Source organism: Parambassis ranga, chromosome 12 (assembly GCF_900634625.1).
Source record: "Parambassis ranga chromosome 12, fParRan2.1, whole genome shotgun sequence".
Classification (NCBI taxonomy): Eukaryota; Metazoa; Chordata; class Actinopteri; family Ambassidae; genus Parambassis; species Parambassis ranga.
In genome coordinates, this window is record NC_041032.1 from 1714150 (window position 1) to 1739014 (window position 24865).

At 39.9% G+C, this 24865-nt stretch overlaps 1 protein-coding gene and 1 pseudogene across 1 annotated transcript; one reads left to right on the forward strand and one right to left on the reverse strand.

Moving 5' to 3' along the window:
- Positions 1 to 430: 430 nt before the first annotated feature.
- Positions 431 to 20481, reverse strand: LOC114443771 (galactose-1-phosphate uridylyltransferase-like; annotated as a pseudogene).
- Positions 20482 to 20768: 287 nt separating this feature from the next.
- Positions 20769 to 23481, forward strand: sigmar1 (sigma non-opioid intracellular receptor 1). Its single transcript, XM_028418650.1, has 5 exons — positions 20769 to 21039; positions 21141 to 21192; positions 21285 to 21433; positions 21525 to 21617; positions 21859 to 23481. The coding sequence occupies exons 1-5, from the start codon at positions 20895 to 20897 to the stop codon at positions 22086 to 22088; spliced, it is 669 nt and encodes a 222-aa protein (XP_028274451.1). The 5' UTR covers positions 20769 to 20894; the 3' UTR covers positions 22089 to 23481.
- Positions 23482 to 24865: the final 1384 nt, after the last annotated feature.

Below are 24865 nucleotides of genomic sequence, written 5' to 3' on the forward strand. Positions count from 1 at the left end.
GTAAAGAGGAACAGGTTCTTTTTTACAACACAGTAATTATGCGCTAAAGAATTTGAACACGTCTACACTAAAATGCATGCAGCAGCGTAGCCAAAATAGTCTGTGCCTATAATGGCAAATAATCTGCTGAAACATCCGTGAGAAAAAAAAAAACACTTTGCTCCAACTTCCTCTAAGAGTACTATTCTATAGCTGATCTTGACCTCTGACCTCCATACTGAAGGAGACAGTGTTCACAAGTGAATAAAAGGTTTTGGTTCAAGTTAAAGCAGAAGGAAATGATGGCTTTTGAGGTAATACGCAAATAGAGAGAGAGAGAGACAATGTCCAGGTCATCCTCTTGAGCAACACTACCATCTGCTGTTATCCTGGAAAGAGCACACCTCAGTCAACATGTCAAAGGTGTGATCGGCATTTAGGCAGTAAACTGTTGAACATTATTATTATATTTATTATAAATATACACATTTCTGACATTGTGAAAAGGTTCAAACTTTAATATTGATGTTTCAGGAATTTCAGAGTAAGTGTGTTTAATCAAGGATAATAATTATTTGTATCTAAACAGGATATAAAGCATTTCTGATTTCCCAGGGCTTACATACCATATTTAGTTTGTCCAGCTCGCATTGTCTCCTTTGCTTGCAGACTTTCGTACAGCTTCACACAAATAATCACACATTATTTGTTGCTTGAGCAGTCATTGTCTGTCATCCAATTATGTCACGCTATTTTGTTTTATTTTTGATCCCTGAGTCAGCAAAGGCACTTCAATGTAAAGTGTACAAACAGACTGTGGAGTGCTGTGGTTTAAATAAAGCTCTTTCATGCATCACACAGGTGTCTTAGATTCCTGGTTCTCTCGGGCTTTATAGTGCTCATCTGGCAGCCTTCTCAACTTCTCAGCAGCCTAGGACACACAAATAGAGCTTTCATGTATTTAACAGGTTAGTTTCTCATCCTAAATATTAAAACAGTAAAGTGGAGAAAAATCTGTGTGCATTAATGTGCTACCTGTTCAGGGGTGAGGTCCCTTTGCTCCTGGGCGAGCATCTCGTATCCTACCATAAACTTCTTAACTGTAGCTGAGCGCAGCAGTGGAGGGTAGTAGTGAGCGTGCAGCTGCCAGTGGGAGTTGTCCTTCCTTTAAGTGGGGGCCAGTTGGAGCACCTGGAGGGAGATGGTAGCAAAATATATATATATATATATATATATATATATATATATATATATATATATATATATATATATATATATATATATATATATATATATATATATATATAAAAGAGTAAAATAAATAAATATAAATCAATGGAATGTGCAATTTCTGGAGAAATTGCAGCGTGATTGCTGCTTGCTGCCGAGAAGCTGGCTTTAAAAGCTACAGCTACATAGCTGGCTGCTATCCGTTGTAACGATCACCATGTTATTTGTGTAGCAAGCAGCAATTCCACCATTAATTCCCCTCTGTATTCGCATAACATATATATTTTTTACCCAATGATATACTCTTTTAGAGCCAGCCTGTGCACAGGAACCATGAGGACATAACATGCCACCGGTTATTTATTTCCTATGTCTCTGTGAAACTGGAGGGTAGAAAAATGCATGTGCACACACATGCACACCGAGATATTGATGGTAGCATAATCAAACACTAAGGGGTAATTAAGAATATGCATAGCCAGAGCACAACAGGCTCATTTATCTCTCTGCCATCCACACCACATGAACAAGGCCCTCTGCTCATTAAGTCCTCTAAGCTGCACATGAGACAGCCTCCTATCAGTTTGCTAATAAGCTAAATTAAAGAAACAGCCAGTGTGCCACTTTGTGAGCAAAAAAGTCCTACAAGTTAAATGCAACCATTTTACTATGACAACATGCATTTATGAGGAAATGCACTCTCTGCTTTTAATTCAGCACCTTCTGCATATAGACTGACACAATTATTATAACAAGAGGGTCATGATCAAGATACATTTTTACATTCTTTGTTTTGATTTGTGGCTAATGTTTGAATATATTTGGGTGTTGTCTGTGTCATCCTAATGGAAGGTAATGGGATAATCAGGGAAACAGAAACCTAAGTGGGCATATATTTCTGACAAGAAGCTTAGTTAAAAAAATAAATCCCTGGAGACATTGTATTCCCAGAGAAAGCTTTCTTTTAAATCAGTTCCTTACAATGGGGGCTGATCAGACACAGATACAGATGACAGGGGGGCAACATAAAGAAACTAATGGATGAGAAAGAAAAAAGGAGGAACATAAAAAGCCTGAAGTGCCAGATAAAGACTGAATAGAGACGGTTGCTCCTATTAGTGGACAATTACCAAGTTTTAAATTGATTTTGCGTGTGTGTCAGTGTACGAGTGTGGTGTGTGCGTACGCCATTTTAGGATCTACGTGATAATCCTGGAGGATTATGCTACATAATCTATGATACAACAGGTGTAACTCATCCCTGTGTTCTGACCACTACACCTAACAATGCAAAGGCCATAATGATAGAATAAGATAAGACAAATAATCCTGTAGTACAGCTGTATCACTGCATATGTGTATGCGTGAATGTGACTTTGCATTTGTCAGCTCATGTTGTAGAGTCTCTCTCTCTCTCTCTCTGTGTTGCATACAGCCAGTTAATAATGTCTGTGACGTGCTGTGAATCCCACTCCTGCAGGAATAAACAGATAGTCTAATCTAATCCATGATTTCCCAGGTGACAAAAAGCATCCAGCCAATAATAAGTCTCACCCTAAATGAAAGGTGGCTGCTTCTAAATGAGCTAAAATAAAGCAGTCAGTGGAACCCATTATTCAAGCATTTCCAATTCTAGCCTCAGCTGCCTTTTTTTTTAAGATAATCTCACTTGATCAGATTAAAACAACACAATTATAATATATATAAATAAATAAGATGAGCAAAATAACTGGAACAGCGGCCCCGCCGGTGCAGTTACCTTTAATAAAACTCTTTATTCCGTCTGTTTCACTGTATAATAATAGCCATTTTAATATAGAGAAGGACTCCACTTTAAACTGCTGTAGCTTGGTCAGACATGCCTGAAGTTAGCTCACTGTGGGCAAGGTAATTACATCTTTCATTTGACGAATTCCTTTGTGCACAGAAAGTGTAGGCAAAGGTTACAAGAGGGATTTGAATAAAATCTATCAGACTTGATTGGATCGCTAGAAGTAGACCTTTCAACAAGATAATGATCCTATAAGCACACCAACAAATCCACCAAGGAATGGCTCAGATGGAATAAAGTGAGGATTACAGAACAGTCAAACAGTCCAAATTTCTCCAGAGTCCAAAGATGTGGTTACTTTTTCTTCCCCTGCAGGTTTTTGTTGAGTTAAATAAAAGTGACTTAAAAGTTAATTTTCTTGGTAGTGTTGCTCTGCCTTACCACCGTATCTGTACAGCACCAAAGCTTGTTTTAATGAGCTGAAAAAGTCAACGAGTTTCTGTGATGTGCACGCATTTTGATACAAAAGTTAAGATTCTCTTTCCTAAGACATCCTCGTTTTCATATCTGCCTTGCACTTGTCACTCTATTGACACTGTTTTCACAGTTTTTGAATAACAAGAAACGCAGCCATGCTAATAAGCCAAACTGCAATATTTCAGAAATAATTTGATGCAGAGGTGTTTCTTGGAATCTCAGAACAGAACTGTGTGTTATATCATCCTACCTGTCGGTGCTTTGTATGTTATTTGTATATTTTTATAGTCTGGATATCAGAGTTGTATTTTTCTTACTATTAATCATCAACTTTCAGGTCTTTAAGATGCTACTATAGCATGACCTGATACGTTTTACTGTCTAAGAAATAAAACAGACTGGAAGATAAAAGTCAGAGATATGTAGGAGCTTTCACCACAGGAAACTTTCGACTGAGATTTGCCCTCAAAGATTTGCTATCTGATAAAATGAAAAGAAGAAAAGTGAGGTGAGCTTATGGCTGTGACCTCTCCTGCCCTCTGTCCTTCTCACCACACCACAGTTTGTCTGGTGTGTGTATCATCTCAGCTTCTTTTATTTCAGCTTTCATGTAGGTTGCCCTGCTCCGAGTGCTCAGCTTTTTAAAATATAGAACAGCTACAGATTGACAGCGGCCATCGACCCAGGCGTTAAATCTTTAAAAACTAATATAGTAGCACCTGATTTTCTGAAATTGATCAGTGATGAATTATAACTCAAACACAGGCTTTTGAAACATTAAATTAGTTTCTTGACTGCTCAAGTAAAATAAACATTCCTAGATTGTGGTTAGTTGTTATTCATCGAAGAGCACCACAGGAGGTCATTGCCCGTGGCCATTAGATGTATAACTCCCCTTTCTGTAGGGAGAAGAGCTAGTAGATCAGATAATGGCCATACTCCTCACTGGTCTATATTTTAGCAACTGTATTATACTATACTACATAAAATCTGTATCAATAAAGTTCTTATCTTATCTTAGACCCTGTGCACACTTCACTGACTTAAAAACTGACTGAACAATACTTAGCAGATGACTGGATGGACTGGTGTCAGCAGTGTTGATGCCCACAGGCCGGCACCAACAGCCTGTCGGACACTGATTGGCCGACACCACCACCTAACCCAGTGCACCATCCAATTGGGGCTAAAGCATAATAAAGAAATCCTCCTCACTGTTTCCCAGTAATTGCATTTAATAGGTGTGGTTGCAATAGAAGAAATATCAAGTAAATATCACCCCTGTAAGTCTAAGTCCTTTTGTGAAGCAAAATGAACATATCTTATTTAAATGCCTCTAGCAAATAAATATTTGCCATAAGAAGCAGATTTCACAAACAAGTCCCATAGAGACCTGTGTAGGCACTTTTTCTAAGTTAATCTAATGCTCAGTGGTATTGGCTGATGTTTACCTGCACTTAGACAGTTGGGAAATCCATGGTGTGTGTCAAGTGGCAGAAACACCTTGTACCAGGTTCAAGCTGGAACAGAGGTTAGCGGTGTGCAGTGATGCAATGAGGGGATGAATGACAGAAAGCAGAGCAGTGTCATCATGGCTGAGTTGTCAGAGTGATTCCTGTATCAGCTAAAGGCTGCAGGTTGATCCCTTTCCCTGAACAGCTTTGTCCAGTATGAGGGTTTGGTGAAAGGAAATCTCACTACGTCCTCTCCAGGGGAAAAGAGGTCAAGGACGGAGTTCTGTGTGGCATTTGCTGGTAGGCAGGTGGAACTGGAACTCCATAGTAGTTGAATCTATATAGCAAATGTGTTGTCTGATATGGCCATCAGCATGATAGCCAAAACAAAAAGCAGATGGAGGTAAGTGTTTGTTTAATTGTTGTGTAACTGCTAATTACACCCCTCATAGGAACCTTTGTGAACACACTGAATCCTTGCTGAAATATGTGATGACCATGCATGTATGAGAAGTATAACATCTGACATGCACGTGTATGTGTGTTTAGTTTTACAATACACCAAGTAAATGCTTGAATGGATCTCCTGCTTGGATTTTATTGGGAACTGTTAGCTATCTGACGAGCTACAGCAGCAGGCGCACAGAAGCGGGGGCAGAAAAAAAGTCAAACTTAACAGCAAATGAAAATTAAAAATGGCAACCTGAGCAATTGGTTAAGAAACGCCTATAAATACATGAAGGCGGGCATCTCACGTTGGACATTTTAAATTATTTTAGGATTTAAAATTATTATTGTGGACATGACCACTTTGAGTGACAGGTGGAGCTGAATCACAGCACAAACTGTGCCCATTTGCCTCAGCTTCACTAATGCTCCACCTCTTTGCAAAAGAGCAAAGTTTTATGAATCTACTTGTGTTTGAGTAGAACTTCATTTCTACGTCAAAATGTTGCATAACACAAAATGAATGAGTTCTGTCTATTCAGTTAGTTTAGCTTTCTAAAAATGTTTGACCACTTAATATTGAAATATGCAAAAGAACGCCATGTAGATCCTGCATCTGTGCTGCAACTTCATCTGCAGTAAAGCCTGAAATTACACCAGGAGTGAGTGCTCTTTACCTGCGAGAGGTCCCGCTTTACATAAGAGAGGACATTCTTAAAGCTTTAAATATTCTGATGTGTCTGAGTGTGCACTGAAGCGGTAATACAGTGAGTAAGTGGGTGACATCAAAGCTGAGAGTTCATTTATTACAGTGGCGATGATTGAAATGCAGCAAGACTTATCTAACCTGCAGAGAAGGCTTGCATAGCTGTTCAATGACATTGACTGGCTGATCAATATTCATGTGTGATTTTTGTGCTGGTGCTTTGCAAATTTATAGAGGAAGATTTGTGGAGGGTGTGGAGGTAATCCTTTGGCATGTTGAACACGGACTCGAAAAGTAGAAAAATGTAAGGAAATAAGCGATAAATAAAGAAAAAGAACTGAAAGAGAGACGAGCGTGAAGGTGAGAAGTGGCATCTTTTCTGATATCTGTATAGTAGATGAAGATATAAGACATATGGAGAAAAGGAAAGAAGGGACTTAGTGTGATGTGTGAGAAAAAAAAAGGTGTGACAGAATTTTAATGTGGCTCTTGCCTCCGTATCAGTTCCCATTCCACCTTAATTTGGTGTAGCTGTGAAAGTCTTTTAAATCCTGACTGTGAAAAGACTCCAGATCACATACTTCCTGAGTGATTTTTGCAGATTACAGTCACATATCCTCTCACACTACAGTGTATTAATCAATCACATCAACTAGCTTACACGTAGCTAGCCAGATATGTGAACACATGTCCAGCACGGCCGCTAATCCATCCAAAACTCATGTGACTAAAATAATCCTCAATCTTTTCCTGCCATCCTGTTCCTCACTCTACAAAAACACACATATACAGAAACTTTTTTTTTTTGGTCTTACCGTGCCAGCCCATGGAGTAAGGAAAAGAGACTTCAAACAGATTGTCATACTTGGTCAGGAGGCGCTTCATAATGGCAGCCAGATCTGATAACAGAGAAAATGAGTTAGGCAGTAAGGACGTGAGGATATAGACACTGCATTTGAGTGAATATTTTTAAGATGGATGACACCAAGAAGGAGTTAAGCAGAGGTGATGGAGCAGTAACTACTGTTGTAGAGGCTTGATTTAATGAACAGAGAAGATGATACACATCACAAACCACACAAGCAGGTCCTTTGCTGTCGCTGAGCTGATGATGACCTTAGACCCCTCTGAACTAAAGCTTTATCGCCACATCTGCCAGTATATACACATACTCACCCTGCCTCTCCTCTGTCGTCAGGTCACTGAGTCTAAGGACATGTCGTCGCGGGTAACAGCATCGTCTGGTAGGGCCATGTTTGCCCAATATGGAACCACCGCCAGCCAATCAGAGCTCTCCACCACCACACGTTCCTGATAGGAGAAACGAATTATAATGTTTTAGAGCATGTGCAGCAGAATTATTAGAGGTTTTTTAAATGGCTTCTAATGAACACTTTTTTACCACAAGTCCCATAAATGTACACACAAGTGTGATTATATTAGGAAATATTAGTAAAAAGCAGGGCGCATACGGTGACACCACAATGCAGAGGGCAGATTGCCTGTACACACACTCACATAGTGGGTTTCAAGATGATAATAGTACACCGGTCAGGACGCCTTGTTATCATAAAGTGTTTAAATGCAGAATGTGTCTGAAGCGGAGATTTAACAAGCTGATGAGTGGGCACAAACATGACCTGACCTTGCTATTACAATCCATCAGACATAGATTAGCTCGGCATGCTTGGGCTAAATAGCTACAGCAGACATCACTGCTGTTTTCTATACATTGTGCTATGCGCTGTAAGTTATATTTCCACTCCCACAGCTCCCTGCGTTGCTTCGCCTGATCATAGCTGAAGTGGAAATACTGTAAACACTACAAGTAAACACTTTGCAGCTGCAGGACTGATGATTGATTTTTTTAACCACTTTGGGGCATAAAAATCTGCAAAACACACAGCCTGACAGATGATCATTTGATAAGGCAAAGACAGTACACAGAGAGAACTCCCCTGAAAACTGCAATACATTCATTTTTCTTATCATATATTGTCTTTGGCCAGTGCCGGAGAGAACGATATGGTTCTTTAGCTGCTACATGCTTCCCTGTTTTCACAAGCTAGTAGCTGTTGGTCTACTGGTGCTGGGCAGGTAGCGCACAGTGGTAGATGGAATCTATCAGACAACCAGAACAAAGAACCTAAAAAGAGGCTCTACCTTAGGCCGGGGTCCCACGGTTACTTGTCAGCTACGCTGTGTTTTGGTTCTGTCCTTATCGCGACATTAGGTTTGGCTTTAAATGATTTTTTCATGAGCTGGAGTCCAATTGTGCTTTTTTATTATGAAAACAGACTGGATCCACTCTGCTGTTCTAGTGCCTGACTTCCTGGTGCAGATTGACACATCTTGGCCATGACAGAGCGCCAAAGCAGACTTGACGTGTCTTTTCTGCCCCCCTGGCACTCACACATTCACCAGAGGACACATACCTACACAAACACTGGTAGTTTAAACTGCTTCAAACATTCAGCCGCTCCAGTTATTGTTTCTAGTGAGGATTATCACTCAATCAGGATACCCGCTCAGAGAGAGTCGGCTACACTGAGCCGTAAATCTCCCATAGGTTTGAACACGCTTGGTCAGTGAGGCATTTATGCATTATTAATAGATCCACAGAGAATCCAGTGGTGTTTAATAACAGTGGAGGAAAACACACAGTAATCTAAGAGAATCACAGAGTGTTCACTTCTCCTAATTAAGTGTACTAGCTGTATAGGATTCTACTTAGGTCCTTCAGCAATACCACTTAGAATATTGCTTCCCTTTCAACACATCAGTAATTCTCAGTATGAATAACATTTGATCTTTTTTTAAAACTTAAAACAATTTTTACTTCTGTGTAGTTTTTTTTTTCTGGGTCACATTTTCAACTTTCTTCTTCCTTCTGAAGGCTACCCTCGTTTTCCACAGCTCTTGTTCATCTATACTTTTAACAGGATTATAGAGGAACAGAATGAAGATGGAAAACTGAAAGCCAAGATGGAGAGAGGAGATTGACAAGGAAGGAGGAAGTGAAGGATGTCCTAAACTGACACCCCACAGACAGCAAATCCCAAAGAGTTTTATTCAATTAGCTTAGAAAGTTTTTTGTTTCAAAGTCAAGAGTGTCACCTGGGAACCCAAGTCCAATTCAGACTTCTCTAAACACTGCAGTGTGCCAATTTGCGGTCCTAACCTCGGTGTCAAGAGACAGAGAGAGAGAGCGAGAGACAGAGACAGACAGAGAGAGAGTGGCGGAGGCTCACCCGTTTGTAGCGGACAAGTCATTCTAGCACACACTCCTGCTTCCACTCTGATTTTATAAAGGTCAGTCCCCATGAGCAGCTGTCTAGGAAATTCAAGTGTCTACTCTGCTCTTCTCAAAACCTTAATGCTATCCTCTCTATCTCAGTCACCCTCCCTGCAGAACAGGTCAACTCATCCCCTGAATGAATCAGTGGCTGATTTCTTACCTGCATCTCTCTCTCGTACTCTTTGTTTATGTGTGTGTGCTTCTCTGTTTGTGCTCTCTCTCTCTCTCTCTCTCTCTGCACTTTTCTAACCTCCTTTTGTTCTCTCCTTCTCTTTTTTTTACGCTGAAACTCCTTTGGTTAATTTAATACTTTATCATCAAGCCCTTTCTTTCTCTTAAACTTGAAGTGCAGTGAAATAGCTTTTTTTTTTAGTCACTCAAAAAATCAGCTTTAATTTAGGCGCAGAATAAGAGTGGAAAGGCTTCCTCTTGAGACTGGTTTTCTGCTGTGTGTAAAGTGGCTAATCAACAAAATAATAGCTGTGATTTAAGTGAATAATCTACAAAAGGGACAAAAAACTTGAAAGTTCCAGAAAACAGCAGCCGCCCTGTTAGTGATGAAGTGGTGCTGCATATGTGGCTGCTGAGACACTGGGAACCTGCAGGCCAAGGCAAGACCTTGAAATTGGTTGGCTTATCAGTGAATTAACAAATAATTTACCGTACATGAGATACAGTCATGTTCATTTATATTGGAGCAATCGAACACTCAAGATGTATGTATTGGAAGAAATGGCTGTAGTATGTCCAGGTGTGTCCTGTTCCTTCATTACTCCATGACTAACCCAGTAGATTAAAAGTCCTGGACGTGGTTCTGAGTGTTACATCTGCCTATATCGTAGGTGTTTACTGGAACTCTCTACGTGAGGTCTAAAGATAGCATCTGCACAAGTGAAGAAGGGCATTATTAGACTGAAAGCACATAATAAACCCATCAGAGAGACTGACAAAAACATTCTTAAAGAAAGAAATAAAGTGGCAACAGCAAAAGAGCTACAAAACACCACTAAGTGGGCGATGGCAGGATTCTGATCCGTGCTGAAGAAGAACACTTTCACAACATCTAGCCAAGTTAAGAACACTGTGAAGGAGGTGGGCTGTCATTGTACAAGTCTACAGGGAACAAGTATGGAGAACAGCTGGTGATCCAAAGCAAGCACAGCTTCAGTTATGGCATGGTGGAGGCAGTGTTATGAGCATGAGCATAAAATGAAACAGTCACCGCTGTGTGTGATAGAAGCAGCTGGATGAATTCTGCACTGTAAAGATCTATACTGCTCAGATTCAGACAAAGGCTGCAAACCTATGGGATGCTGCTTCATATTGAGACGGATAATGACCCAAAACATACAATGAAAGCTACCCGAGAGCTCCTCAAGGAAGAACTGGGGGTATTCTTTACTAATCAAGTCAGTGACCTAAACTCATCCCGAGAGCTGCTGTTCACTTACTGAAGACAAGACTGAAAGGAGGAACCTCAACATTCGGTCTTGTCAATGGGAATTTCATCCATATATTTGGTTCATAATAATATTGATGAACCTGACTGTAATTGCTACATGAAAAATTCACGTCTGTCACATTTAATCCACCTACAGAAGTTTGATTCGGGCTTTTCCACCAAGTGTCTGCTCACTAACGAGACATTTGCCACCATGGTAATTGTGCTCAGTGCCATCTTCAGTCGTTACAGCTCAAAACACACACATACACACACAAACACACACTGAGTTTTCCTAATCTTCATGCAGCTTGAAGATGAATACTGCAGCGTTATGCTAATGAGCATCTCTGCTGTCCAATCACACGCTTCACTGACTAAGAGACAGGCAGAGGGATGCAGGGTAGTCAAAGAAGAACGATGAAGTAAGAGAATGAGAGAGATGCATTGTGGGAAAGGGTGGAGGTAGATGGTAAAGAGGAAGGAAATACGGGCTTATGCATTGCAATTTTAAACTGATACTAAAATGTCAGTTTTTTCTGAGTTACATCCCAAAACAAGAGGAATATATTTTCTCCGAGGGACTGTTGAAAGGGATTCTGGGTAATGTAAGAGAATCTAAACTCAGGTTTCATGAGTTAATAATAAAATACAGTTTTAATTTAAGATCATTTGTATAATTGACTTGTTTAATCTTAGTACCTTTTTCTCAGCTTCCTGTTTGACGTACTGCAGCAGCAGCGGCTCTCCGTGCTTCTCATAGTACGTCCTCTGACAGCGGTCCGACAGAGCCGGCTCATTGGGCAGGAAGTTGCTGGCCCACACCTATGATGTCACAGAAAGCAAGAGGAGGATGGAGGAAGATGATGATGAGACATGACATAAAAATATAGATCGTAAAATAGCCTTATGCGTGTGTACATTACAATCTGTTTAGAAAATGAATGGGGTGAGAAGTAAATCTGTCCCACTGACCTGATTGCAAACGACCATATTACCACTGTGGTTTTATAGGGTTATTTATCAATATCAGTCAATCAATAATGTTTTATAGATGCAGAGATTTATGGGTTTGAAAACACGTTTTTCCTTTAGGTTTGTTGTTTTTTTTAGATTGATAAATGGATTTTCCCTGCAGCTACACACATTCATTTATTTCAATATAAAGTAAAAATCAGCTGGCAGACACTGAAACTAATTGAGATAGGTGCTTCATCACAGCTCTGGATAGGATCCATATACAAGCAAATGAAAACATATTCTCAGTCAGTTTCTTATTCTGGAGTGTGCAAAACTTAAGAATTTAACTGCTCTGTGTGTTTCCACTGGATCTCTCATAGAAGTATAAACTATAACAACTTTGTCAATGGGCGCATTAAAAACTACAGAAAATTATCAGCGACAATGAATAATTTTACAAAAACAAAACATTATCATTATTACTATGATTATTAGTGCAACTTCATTATTACTGAGCATTGCAGTGAGGGCAAATACAAGGTTACTACAGCTGGCATGCTGCAAATGTTACAGCTATAGTCCCATTCAATGGCAGAAAGCATCCCTGGAAGAAACAACAACACCTGGTGCTTCAAAAACAGACGAGACACTGCAGGTCATTTCATCTGCATTACTCACATTCACAGCACTCCAGTCAAGTTTTTTTTTTGGTACGCATTTTAGATTTGAAAATGTACATTTCAGAAAGCTTTTTTATGGGTAGTGGCGAACATCATGTCAGACATTATGCATATTTGCATTTTATGGCATTTTAATGGCTGTAAAAGTGAACAGTACCAATAACTCTCTGTTGCATAATAAATCAATCAGTTTTTTTTTTTACATCTGGGTTTGTTGAAATTTGCATTCCTATAATGAACACAGGAAGGCAAAGAGGGATGAGATGCACCGTATATTCATGTTCTGAGTGAAGCCTTCACCTGAATATTGATTAGTTATTGCAGTTACAGCTGACTGGCTGTGTTTCTGTTTCAGCTTGCAGGCCTCGCACAGTGTCATTTTCTTACTGAAAGTAACATCTTTGTGTCATCAGGAGCAGGTTTTCCATTGCATTGTGAACAGAGAAATAATCAGAAGCTAATCAGAAGCAGCACTGCCTTAAGCTGGATTCTAAATTGTCTTCTGATTAAACACTACCAGGAGTGACACACTGCAACACTGTGGGATTTTGCCATTTGGGATAATTTTTTCGTTGGCTTTTGGATTATTTCATAAATGAGCTCTGTAGAAATCAAAAATGTCGATTTGTGGAGGTACCGTATTTGATAATGGCAATTTTAATGACATAAAAGTTGCAGTGTGGTTTGTTAGGAGTGATGCAGGAAAATCAAAAAGACACAGATGTGATGAAAGTGTGAATTAAATGTAGAAATATGCATTATCATCTTCATCTGCATGCCTCCAGTCATACTTGCCTGCCAGATCTGCAGCTATGGTTTATATTTGTTCACCTGTGTTTAGTATACACAGCTCTAGACACAAAAAGTATCACACACCAAGAACAAAGCCTATATAAACTATTCCAGCAAGAAAGACTTAAAAAAAAACCAAACATATTATATCACATCAGTTTCCACTTCAGGAGTGAAATGCACACTTAGGAAGTAAATATCACCTCGATAACTATCTGCTAGAGGGAAGGATATGTTCAATGCTGAATCCTGAGCACTGAATTAATACTGTATATACTTTGGGCCACTTATGTAGGAAAAGGATATTACTATTCCAGAGGCATATGTTTTCCTCCCTCCACTTACATAAAGATACATACAGCTCCGCTCCTGTGAGACCAAAGTTATCAAAAGCAACGATGCCTCCAGAACATGATTAACATTTTCTTTTCGTTATGCTTCAAAGTTTTATATCGTATGCTTCGGACGTTTTGGACGTTTTTGGTCTGGAGGGTTTGCCTGACTGTACACACACACAGGTTTACTTTGATGTTTTAAGAAAGGAAGAAACTGAAACGAAAAAATGATATCAGTAAAAAAATAAATATATATTTTTTAATGTATTAATTTATTCATTTTATTTTTTACAGCGAGCTTCCTTCACTTTCATCAGCCTGACACAAGCATGTTTAGAGGTCACATACTGCCATCTATTGGTGATATCTATATTGCAGCAATAGGGATTAATCTAGTTCTTTTTACCTGATTCTTACTGATAACACCAATTACTGAGTCTCATCATAATTTACTACTTTTGTTATACTCTTCTCTAATCTTCTAATACAGCTTTATTTATTTATTACATATCAATTTTGACAACTTTAAAATTCACAGCATCCCTCTGGTTTTTTCCTCTCTCTCTGTCCTGCTTGCGCTCTGAGGTGACAGTTTGACAGGAAATGCGTCTGACAGAAAAGTTGTTAGTCTTGCCTGAATCACCTTACAGAATAGGAAGACAAGAAAGTGCCTGAGCTGATGTGACTGCACAAACAGAGCAATCGAGGAAGAAACACACACACACGCACACACACACACACGCATTCTTGCACGAAATGTGAGAAAGACACCGTTGTTAGTGATTTCTAGATGACGTTTCTATTAACAGCGTCTATGCTGAGACATGTCAAATTGTGTATTTTTATAATAACTGCCAACAGAGTGCAAATTGGACCAGTCTCACAGATTGTCTTGTGCATATGAGATAAAAGCACTTTTTATTTTGTGTAAATGCTCAACCTTGAGACCAAGTGTATTGTCCTCCAACAATCCCCATATGCATAGACTGAAAGTAAGTCTATCCCAGCTGTTGATGTTTAAGAGACGGGGTACGCCCTGGACCTGGGCAGGTCACCAGTTCAGTGTCCCCAGTTAACCTGACATGCACATCTTTGGTATGTCAGAGGAAGGTGGAGTACCCAGACGGTGGCAGTGCTAACCACTTCACCACCTATCATTACAAAGTCCCTGAACAGTGCAAAAACTCTTTACTAATGACTTAAGGTAAACAACAATACCTGAGGCATTTTTCCACCCATGTTACTCCCCAGATTCCAATCTGATCAGGCATCCATGGGCTTCTCAGGAACTATAAAGACCCCATTCAAAAAGGGTTTATTCTGGTGGTATAAGGTCCTACACAGTATTAGGTAACAATGGCTACAAGGAGTAAGCAAGGTATGGTGGTGATGCATTGTGTTTTCCACAGACAAACAGGTAGAATCTCTGCATGGCATAATGGTTATGCTCTAACCTGTTGTCAAATGATAACTGTGTGTGCACGTGTGTGTGTGTATTTCCTACCTGGCAGTGAGGATGTGGATTTGAACATCCCATCATAGCACCCTTGTTCTCAAAGATCTAAAAACAAAATTGAAAATAAAAAAGTCAGTCCATAGCTGATCCATGACCTTTGGAGAATAAAAACTGTATTAATAATAACTGTATTCTTGGCTGACCTTTGATCCAGGTATTTAAGAGTAACATGAAGCATTTCAGTCGTGAGTTCTACCTATAAATCTATAGCTCTAGCAAGTATGTTTTTGTTTGTGTTTGGTGCTAATCAGCAGACCAAGATTAAATAAAAAACATTAAAAGGGCATATCCTAAAAAGAAGTACGGTTAACTAAACAGGAATATTTCCACATCCTATCATTCTGTCTCTACTGAAGCTGAGTGAATGTTTGCCCAGAGGCATCATTAAAATTTCACCAGATCCAATACAAGACACATTAAAATGAAAAATTGGAAAGGGCAGAAAACTGAATGATTTCTGAGGGGGTGAAAAGTTGATCATTTTACAAGTATTCAGCCCCGGGGAGAAATGAGATCAATATTATGTGAGCGGGAATAGTGTGTGTGTGCGTTGTCACATACCTGCACCCATGGATATGTGGCGCCTAGTTCTACCACAAGATCTGCCCACTTGTCAATCACCTTGACAACCTCTTGTTTTTTCATGAGAGGGAGGGTGACGTCAGACCAAGGGTGGAAACACATGACCTTACTGAGACAGACAGAAAGAGTGTTCACAAAAGGTCAGTTGAATCTGTGGCATTTCTGTTGTTAGTTAGTACAAATAAAATTTGCATGCCACCAGCAACAAAGCAATATGGTTGCTATAGCAATTTTGGCAACATTTCACGACTTGTTTACAGAACCTGGGCTGGCATGGCCATGGTGAACATAGTGCTCTTCATAATGTTCTAGTTACCTCCCAATCAGTACTCAGCTATAGCTGCATTAGGGCTATCAATGACTCTCTGGTGCGTTGTCTATGGGTATGATTGTCGCTTTGGGTGCAAGAGGTCTTGGATTCAAGACTCTGATGAGCCGTTTCGTTCGCGAAATCTTCCCTTCATCCCTCCCAGTTTGGGGAGAGAAGAAGTATTTGTAGTTTGCAGCAATGCCTTTCAGGCAGTTTAAAGTATTGTGCCCGTGGAAATGGGTAGTTGGTGCAGTGGCGAGCGCTTCTCTCGGGACACACACAGAGAGTTTTGTTAATGCAAAAAGAAACGCGAGCAATAACAGGTAATAGGTTTAAAGAGGAGAGAAAAAAATGCCCTGTGACAGCGTGAAGGCGCAGGACAGCACAGCCAAGAGAGCACAAATGAGCGCAACGAGCGACCTGCAATTTGCCTTTGAAGAGAACCCTAAAAGTATCGAATCGGGACTCGGTATCGACAGATACTCAAAATCAAATGACTCGAACTCGAGGGCAAAAAAACCTGAAACGTTAAACCTCTGCCTGTCGTTCTGTCTTGGTCTGTCAGATTCTTGGATTTTCTATTATTCATGATGATGTTTTTGTTCTTGCTGGTGTTCAGGTTTTGATTAATAAGTAAAAGCACAGCTGCTGCCGTCTTTGCTTTTTATATAAACATCCTTGATCTATTTGGGACTGGCTTGGTTAATTAAAATAATCATGTTCAAGTGTACATCTGTATCAATCAATATGAAGTGAAATAAATGCACACCTAGAGACCACCTGTCAAACACAGCTACAAGTCCTCAGCTCTGTTTTTCTGCTGAAACTCTTACGGTGCATGGATCTGAAAACGTTCTTCTTTTAGACTTGGATGAAAGTTTTTGTTTGTTTATTATTTATTTTATTAATTTTTTAAGTAGTCATGATTTTATATGCACAAATTATAATTGTATAATAGTAAGAGAATTAGGATGGAGGCAACTAAGGCTTATTAAATGCTTCAGGCTGCCAGTGAAAGTGAATGTGTTGTGAAATGTAGAGTGCTGAAACTGCTTCATAGTTTCTCTCACTTGCACTTTGGCTAATAATAGCATGTCCACATTCTACTGTAGATCCTTATTATGGACATTTTTGACAACACATAACTGAGTACTTAAAGATCAGAATGACATCTGATCCTTTAAAAAGACTGTGTACATTTATACACATCCATAGAGTGTGTGTGAATGTGTAAATACAGTGTTGTGTATCAGAGTGTATGTTTGCTCTCGGTCTTGAAACCAACCTGACTGTCAGAGTCACAATAATGAACTTCTATTGACAGTGAGGCTCTTGGACCCGAGCAGCTAGTACATGATCAATAATTGAACATGACTTTGGTGTTTATGCTCTGAGCAAAAGTGAATGGTTGTATTTATGAATTGTTCATGAGTGGGTCTATTATCGGAGCTGGGAGCTATCCATGTGTATATAACTGTGTGCGTGTGTGTTGCACCTCCAGCCATGCTCAATAAGCATTAAAACTGTATAGAACAATGTTTCACCTACATCTCCAGCCATGGTCAGAACAATGTACAGAATATGTATCCATGGTATGGATTGAGGTCTGTATTTGTACCTAAAAATAACTTATACTGCCCACAGTAATACACCCATCTGCCTGTGTTTGTGGATTTTGCAGGGAATTCTAGTAATTAATGTGAAGTCTACCAAGTGACATCATTTTTCTGTAATTTGTTCCAAATTAAAATCATTTTCAGGAAGCCTCCTAAAAGAAAAAAATCACTCAGCATTTTCTTGCCAGGAAATTGTAATGACACCAAAGTGTGACCAAATCTTTAGTCATACTATGGCTGCCTGCGGAAAGCACGATATGATAAATCATTAGGAATTTTCTTATCTCTTTCCTCACCCCATCTCTCTTGCGTCTCCCATGACCCAGATCCCCCAAAATCCCATTTTGTTTTCCCGTCTAATTGGCTGTCTGAACATTGCTGCAGGGCAGCAAGCTCTGTTCAGTGTCTGAGTTCCCTTTTTTTCCATCTTTAGAAATGTCCACAAATCCACAGACTGAGTGGACCACAAACACACTGAGAGTGGGGCACAGAGCATGTAGATGATGCCTACAGTCGCACATAGGAATACGCTGATTAACACAAAGGCAGTGCAGCAAGTCAACCATGACTGCTTCATTGCTCTGTGTGCAGAAAGGAATACCTGAGAGCTTGACATCTGTCCACACTCAGCATTCACACGCAGAGTTAAGTTTAGTTCGTTTTCAGCTAGCTCATGTACAGTGTTTAAATAAATGTGTTAATCAGTGTTTATGGAAGTCTGCTGTCAGACAGAATAATACAAGTATTCTCTAAACATGGTGTTACAAAGGAAAGCTATCCACAGAGCTATTATAAGGTTGAAAAGTGTATACGTGCCTCTAGTGATAAAAAAAATGCACTTACTGATGTATGGCATTGTGAGAACAAAAAGGTCAAGGTTCAAGAGAAAGAAAACTTTTTACTCTTGAGCTCTGTGTGGATGTTGAAATAATGAACTCAAACAAAGGGATTAGGTCTCCTGTTGAGCTCCCCTCTCTATCAACATGACACAGAATAAATCCAGCCATCGATGTCTAGATAAGGAAGCTGGTTCAAAAACCTTTGATGAAAACAACATACTCGCAGAAATAAGCAAGAGCTGGCCTCAGGGAAAGCAGCTTATTCTTTGTTTACAAGGGTCATATGAAGATCTTATACAAGCAGTAAAACTAAGTAATAATGAAACATTGCCATCTGCTGGTGGCAGAGAAGAACACATACACATCCTACTCAGGCTACAGGATGGATTTTGTTTTGCTCAAGTTCAAGATGTCCTGAAAACAGGACGCACGCAGAGCATTGATTAACAAAATTAGCGTCACCTAACAGCTGATTATGATGATGGTGACAACAACGAATTAAAGCTGCCTCAGAGTGACTGCCCTGATTGCACTCATCAGCTGAGACGTAATTACTCATGAATTTGAATGCATCATAATTTAGAAAAGGAACACTGATTAAGATGCATCCCTGAATAAATTCTAATCTACCAACCGCACATTGAAGTATATATGTGTTTCATGTGTGTGTTCGGTTTAGAGATTGTTTTTATCTTCAGTCCCCTGCATGTTTAAATAAATAACACACAGTCAACATCAATCAATAATGATAATAAGACTGAACACACATAAAACTTTTTACAGAGTAACTATTCCCATACTGTGCTGTCAGGCTGGAGCATCAAGCTTTGTTCTTACCAGACGCCCCTGGCAGCTTTAGACTGGAATAATGGATGTTGATCTGAACCTGAAGAAAACAGTGAGAGAATTTCTTACTAATATATGAACTGTAGCAATCTAAGAAATGTATGAGGACATTTCAGGTATCAGCAGAGAACATGTACTTATGTTGGATTTACTGGAACTCACCAGGATCTGGAGCATCTGGCTGTAGAGCAGGGAAGTCATTTTCAAACACAAAAGTACTGTCATAGTCCAGGTTTACCTAGAGATGTGATCAAGCAACAGGCGGAAATGTGTTGGTAGGTAGCTGCATGGGTTAAGAAACAGCACTTTGATGAATAGAAACATTATTTGGAAAACTGCTCAACTAGCACTGAAGAGTTTTATGTTTAGCATCTCAAAAATAATAATCTGCCTGATAATATCATTGTAGGCCAGATGTACCACTCCTTACCTCTCCGTTTGCACGCGTGTTACCGGGGCAGAGTGGGTTGTGGGGGTCATATCTGGGTATGTGCTCCTCTGGAGGTTTTTCTACCTGACCAGCCCACGGTCTCTTCATGCGGTGGGCTGACACCAGGACCCAGCTGTCTCTCAGAGGGTTGTAACGCAGGTGCTGGTGCTCTGGAGTATACAATGCAATAAGACTACTAAAATCAGTTTTATATATGATTTATTTTTTAAATGATACCAACCATGCATGCTGCAAATATATAAATATATGTCTAACAAATAACAATGCATAAAATATTGTTTTAAATAGAATCACTAGACATCGGCAGCCAATCAAAAAACATGAAGGGATCGAAACAGGAAAAGTTCTATGAACTCAGATCACGAGACTGCGGGCTACATGTAAACACAACGTGACCGGGCTCTAATAATGAATACGTGAATTTAGAGAATATGCTTGAATCGAAAAAGAATATCTTCGGAGCAACATGAGTTTAATGACATATTTTATATCGCTGGGAGCTACAATGTTATGTGGCATAAAGTCTTTACAAAAGCCCTTTAACACTGCATTCTACAGCAAACGATGCTGTGATTGAATGAATTTGACCTAAAACCCATACCTTTGGGATCAAAGCTGCCATCATGTTTATCGTTCATGTCGGTCAGTGACGTTTGAAGACACCTGTCTCCCCTTCAGTGTGTTATCACTAACTATACGCTGGGAAACGTAGATAAACCTGCACTGTCAAAAACACACCGCTTGCCGTACTTCCTGTTTTTGACAAGCGACAAAAAGCGTGCTCTTTGGGATAAATCATCAAGTCGTGACAAACCTCTAAACACCCCAAAAATTAGTATGACAATACAACAAAAACATATTCATAAATAGAATATTGATACTGAGTTCATGAGAGTGTAGTATATAGCCTGAACGGTATGAAAATGCACATTAATCCAAAGGGGGTTTTACGGTGTACTGGCAACCCTAGCGTCAGATTTCCCAACACTGCTTGCTCGCTTTGTGATTGGCTGGGGTGCCGTACCCGGCTCTCACCTGACCAGGAAGAAGCCGCTGGACTCGCCTCCTCTGCTGGTGGCGTGTTGGGGGCGACCTGTCCACCTTACTGTACGCATGTAGCAAAACTTGTTGCTGCTGTGTGTGTGTCTGCGTGTCGGTTCAGCCATGTCTGTAGTCAGGACTTGCTTTAGACTGTTTGTGTTCACCACGGTCACCGTCCTGGTCGTGCTACTGCTGCGGCACTGGATGGCCACAAAGCAGTATGTTTTCAACAAAGAAGACATCGCTAAATTGGCTAAACAATACGCAGGTAAGTGTGGTACACAGGGGAGGAAGTACAGATCATACAGGTCTGATGGCTGACCACATGTTCTCGTCATGCATGTGTAATGTGAATGTGTCTGCTCATAGGTCAGGACCATGAGCAGGCTTTTTCCAAAGTGGTGGTAGAGCTCAGGAAAAGGTATTATCAGAATATATATATAATGCATCATCAAAACTGAATTATCACCAAACTGCCCAGCAAGTTAAACTTTTCTTAACTACCTCCATCAGGTATCCTGGCCACATCCTGCCAGATGAGGACCTGCAGTGGGTATTTGTGAACGCTGGAGGCTGGATGGGCTCCATGTGTCTCCTCCACGCTTCCCTCACAGAGTACCTGCTGCTGTTTGGTACAGCGGTGGACACAGGAGGACACTCAGGTGAGGAGGGATTGGGGTTAATCTTTTAAGACTTTGTTTATTATAAACCTATATATATTTAAATCTGTGCCCTCCTGATGCTTCTTCTAAGGACGTTACTGGGCTGAGATTTCTGACACTATCATCTCTGGCACCTTCAGACAGTGGAAGGAGGGGACAACCAAGAGTGAAATATACTATCCTGGTAAGAAATGTACACATAAATCTGCTGAGACGTAATTCATACATTACATAGAAGCCAGATTTTAGTATGATTTTCAACAAAAAACAGAGAATTAACTTTGGAACATGACTGTGTTTTATAAAAAAAATGGTAAAAGCTTGCCAATCACCTCTTGTATTTTTACATGAGTGGTTTATACTTCTTCTAAATTAAAGATATCAGCAAGTCAAAATGACAAAGAAACCTTGCTGTACTTCCACAGGTGACACCATTGTTCACGCTGTAGGTGAGGCCACGTCGGTCCAGTGGAGCGCCGGGACTTGGATGGTGGAATACGGCAGAGGTTTCATCCCGTCCACACTGGGCTTTGCTCTAGCAGACACTCTTTTTAGCACCCAGGACTTCCTTACAATGTTCTACACCGTACATGTTTACTTCAAGGCTCTGATGCTGGAGGCTGGTACATTACTTACAGATGCTGGAGTTTTCTGAGCCGCACACACACAAATACAGACAGTAACATGAAAAGTTCTCCAACGTAATGTCGTTTTTATTCCTGCTAAAATCTGCCATGGGATAAAAAACTGTGCTCATTATTTAAATATTCAGTGTTCCTACCCTTTAATTGTTGACAATCCAAATTGTATTAGTGCAGTTAATGTCCTTAGAAGGCAGCACATGAAGACTACCAAGCAAAATCACAAAATGCAAGAACATTTCTTCCTGAATATCCTGAGGCCTTACAACTTCTGCCAAATCTGAGATTCTCCTGATTAGAAACAAGAGAACTTATTTAACCAGGTTTGGAAATATCAACTGTTTTCAGCACTTAATTCACAAACAAATGGAAATTTTAAAATGCTGAAAACATGCTGGACCAATTAATTACTTAAAAAAACAAATTGCTTAATTTGACTTTTTATGCAAACAGAAACAATATATATGATGCACAACCAAAGCCACTATTTTTCTTAGTAGGTATCCATCTCTTATGTAATTATCTGACTTCTTAAACCAGCACCAAGAAGCTCCAAAGACCAACACTACCTTGGCAACAGATACCATTTCCTCATTCATAAATAACCTATTTGCACTATTTATATATTGTTTCTTCCCAAAAACCTGAGGATATGCCTAAAATGTGCATGGAGGCTGTGTTCTTGTCATCTGAGAAACAACAGTGATTTTATGGTTCCGTTTGGGTGTGTGCTCATCATCTGTGGAGCTGCAGTGTAGCACATTTCAAATGTTTCTTCACAATCCTGAATGCTTTGGGATTTTTTTTCTTTACCATCAAATACCTTGGTACAAGTTTGTTAACAGATCATATTTGTAGCTTCATGACTTTCCTTTCAAAATGTAAAGCTAAAAATTGGAGTTGCTGTGTGACTCAGAAGATACTCAAAAATATTTGCTGCTTAGGTTCAGGGTTTTCAGCTGTTAACATGCCCAGAAGGAGAGAAAACAAACCTTTAGCTTTCCATATAATAATAATAGTAATAATAATAATGCACTGAGACTTCATTTAGAAGTGTATGAAACACAGTTAAACTACTCTACTGAGCTGTTACGGATGAGGTGAGGTGGTGTATATATACTGTAATATGATGGAGCACCAGGGCCGCACTGAAGAAACAGTGTTTGGTTTCTCCAAAACAGGACATTTTGACTTGATTCTCTCCTCATTTTCCCCATGTGTAGTCCTGATACTCCATCATTCTGTTACCACCCAAACTAGTTCAAATGACTTCCCATACAGCAGCATCAGTAGCAGTGTGATCTCAGGTGGGTGAATGGTTAAAAACGTGTTGCTGTACCACACGTGCAATTTTCTGTGAGTGAAACTGACGGTGCCAGAAGGAATAAATGTTTTTTTCATGAAAAACGTAATACAACTGTTTAAATTACTTCAACATTTAATCAATATCTGTGCAGAAAAAACTAAGGGACGAGGTCTATCCCACGTGACGATGCTCTGAACAAACAAAACCGAGAAAAGCTTTTTAGCTGCTAATCAAAGGTCAAATCACAACCTGACTTCATAAAACTGGAGAGTATGGAGGCGCAGGCATGAGGGAGTGTGTGAAGGTGGAGGGGAGCTTCATGAGCAGATGGTGTTATTCAATAAAAGAGGCCAAAGATAAACACATCGGTCCTCATCGCTGTCGGTAAATGTCAGGAGGATGCAGACAACCTGATTGTTGTCTTATACACAAGAGGCATGATGATGGAGTCATGTGCTTGTCTGTGTGTGTGTGTGTTTCCACAAAGGACTGTGAAGTCCCATGCACATACAAAACAAGATTCCACTATCACACAAATATGAAAAAAGTTTGCACATATGCACAACACGGCCGGTGTGTGGTAATATGTCGCCCTCTGCTGGCAAGTTAGGGAAGCAGAATGTACTGGAGCCTTTTTTAATTAATGAGGTACAAGGTTATTAACTACAATCTAAAAGTATAATATATTATATATATATTATTATTAAAACTGAACTTAAATTAGACCATTTTTCCACGTTTCCGGCAGTCACTCATTTTCTCACCTGTCCATAGTGTCTCTAGCAGCTCTCTCTCTCCTTCTCGTTCATTTGCGTCTCCCCCCTTTCTGTTTCCTTCTGTGTCTGTGCATGTGTTAGGTAGTCTGCATGAGGCATACGCACAACTATGGAATGTGAAGACAGAATCCCAACATGGCAACTTGACCTTTGACCTTCTTGTTCACGAATGTTGTACATATAATGACTGGTAGCCCTGCCATAGACTGAAGATCTGTCCAGGGTGTACCTCCGCCTCTCACCCATTGACAGCCAAGATAGGCTGCAGCTGAAATATTATTTGTCTGATCTAAGATACAGCACAATGACCTGGCTGAGCTCAGAGTTCTGCTGTAATGTTTTCTCATATACAGTGGGTACAGAAAGTATTCAGACCCCCTTAAATGTTTCACTCTTTGTTATATTGCAGCCATTTGTTAAAATCATTTAAGTTCATTTTTTCCTCATTAATGTACGCACAGCACCCCATGTTGACAGAAAAACAGAAATATGACATGGTCCTAAGTATCAGAGTGAAAAATTTAAGGGGGTCTGAATACTTTTTGTACCCACCGTATGTTTACTTGGCATCTCAGTCATATCTTCTTCTGTGCAGAGAATTGTGGGTAAGAACAGCCATAAAAGCATCCTGGCTTGTGTTCTACAAATTGCAAACCAGATGAAGGGGAACATCCTGGTACCTTTGGTCTGATACCAATTCTTTTTCTGA

Excerpts from the sequence above, each read along its gene's own strand:
- sigmar1 (XM_028418650.1), top strand. The coding sequence starts at position 20,895 with ATGTCTGTAGTCAGGACTTGCTTTAGACTGTTTGTGTTCACCACGGTC. Across the intron at positions 21,193-21,284 it reads GTGGTAGAGCTCAGGAAAAG|GTATCCTGGCCACATCCTGC; the intron begins GTATTATCAGAA and ends TACCTCCATCAG. Across the intron at positions 21,434-21,524 it reads GGACACAGGAGGACACTCAG|GACGTTACTGGGCTGAGATT; the intron begins GTGAGGAGGGAT and ends GCTTCTTCTAAG.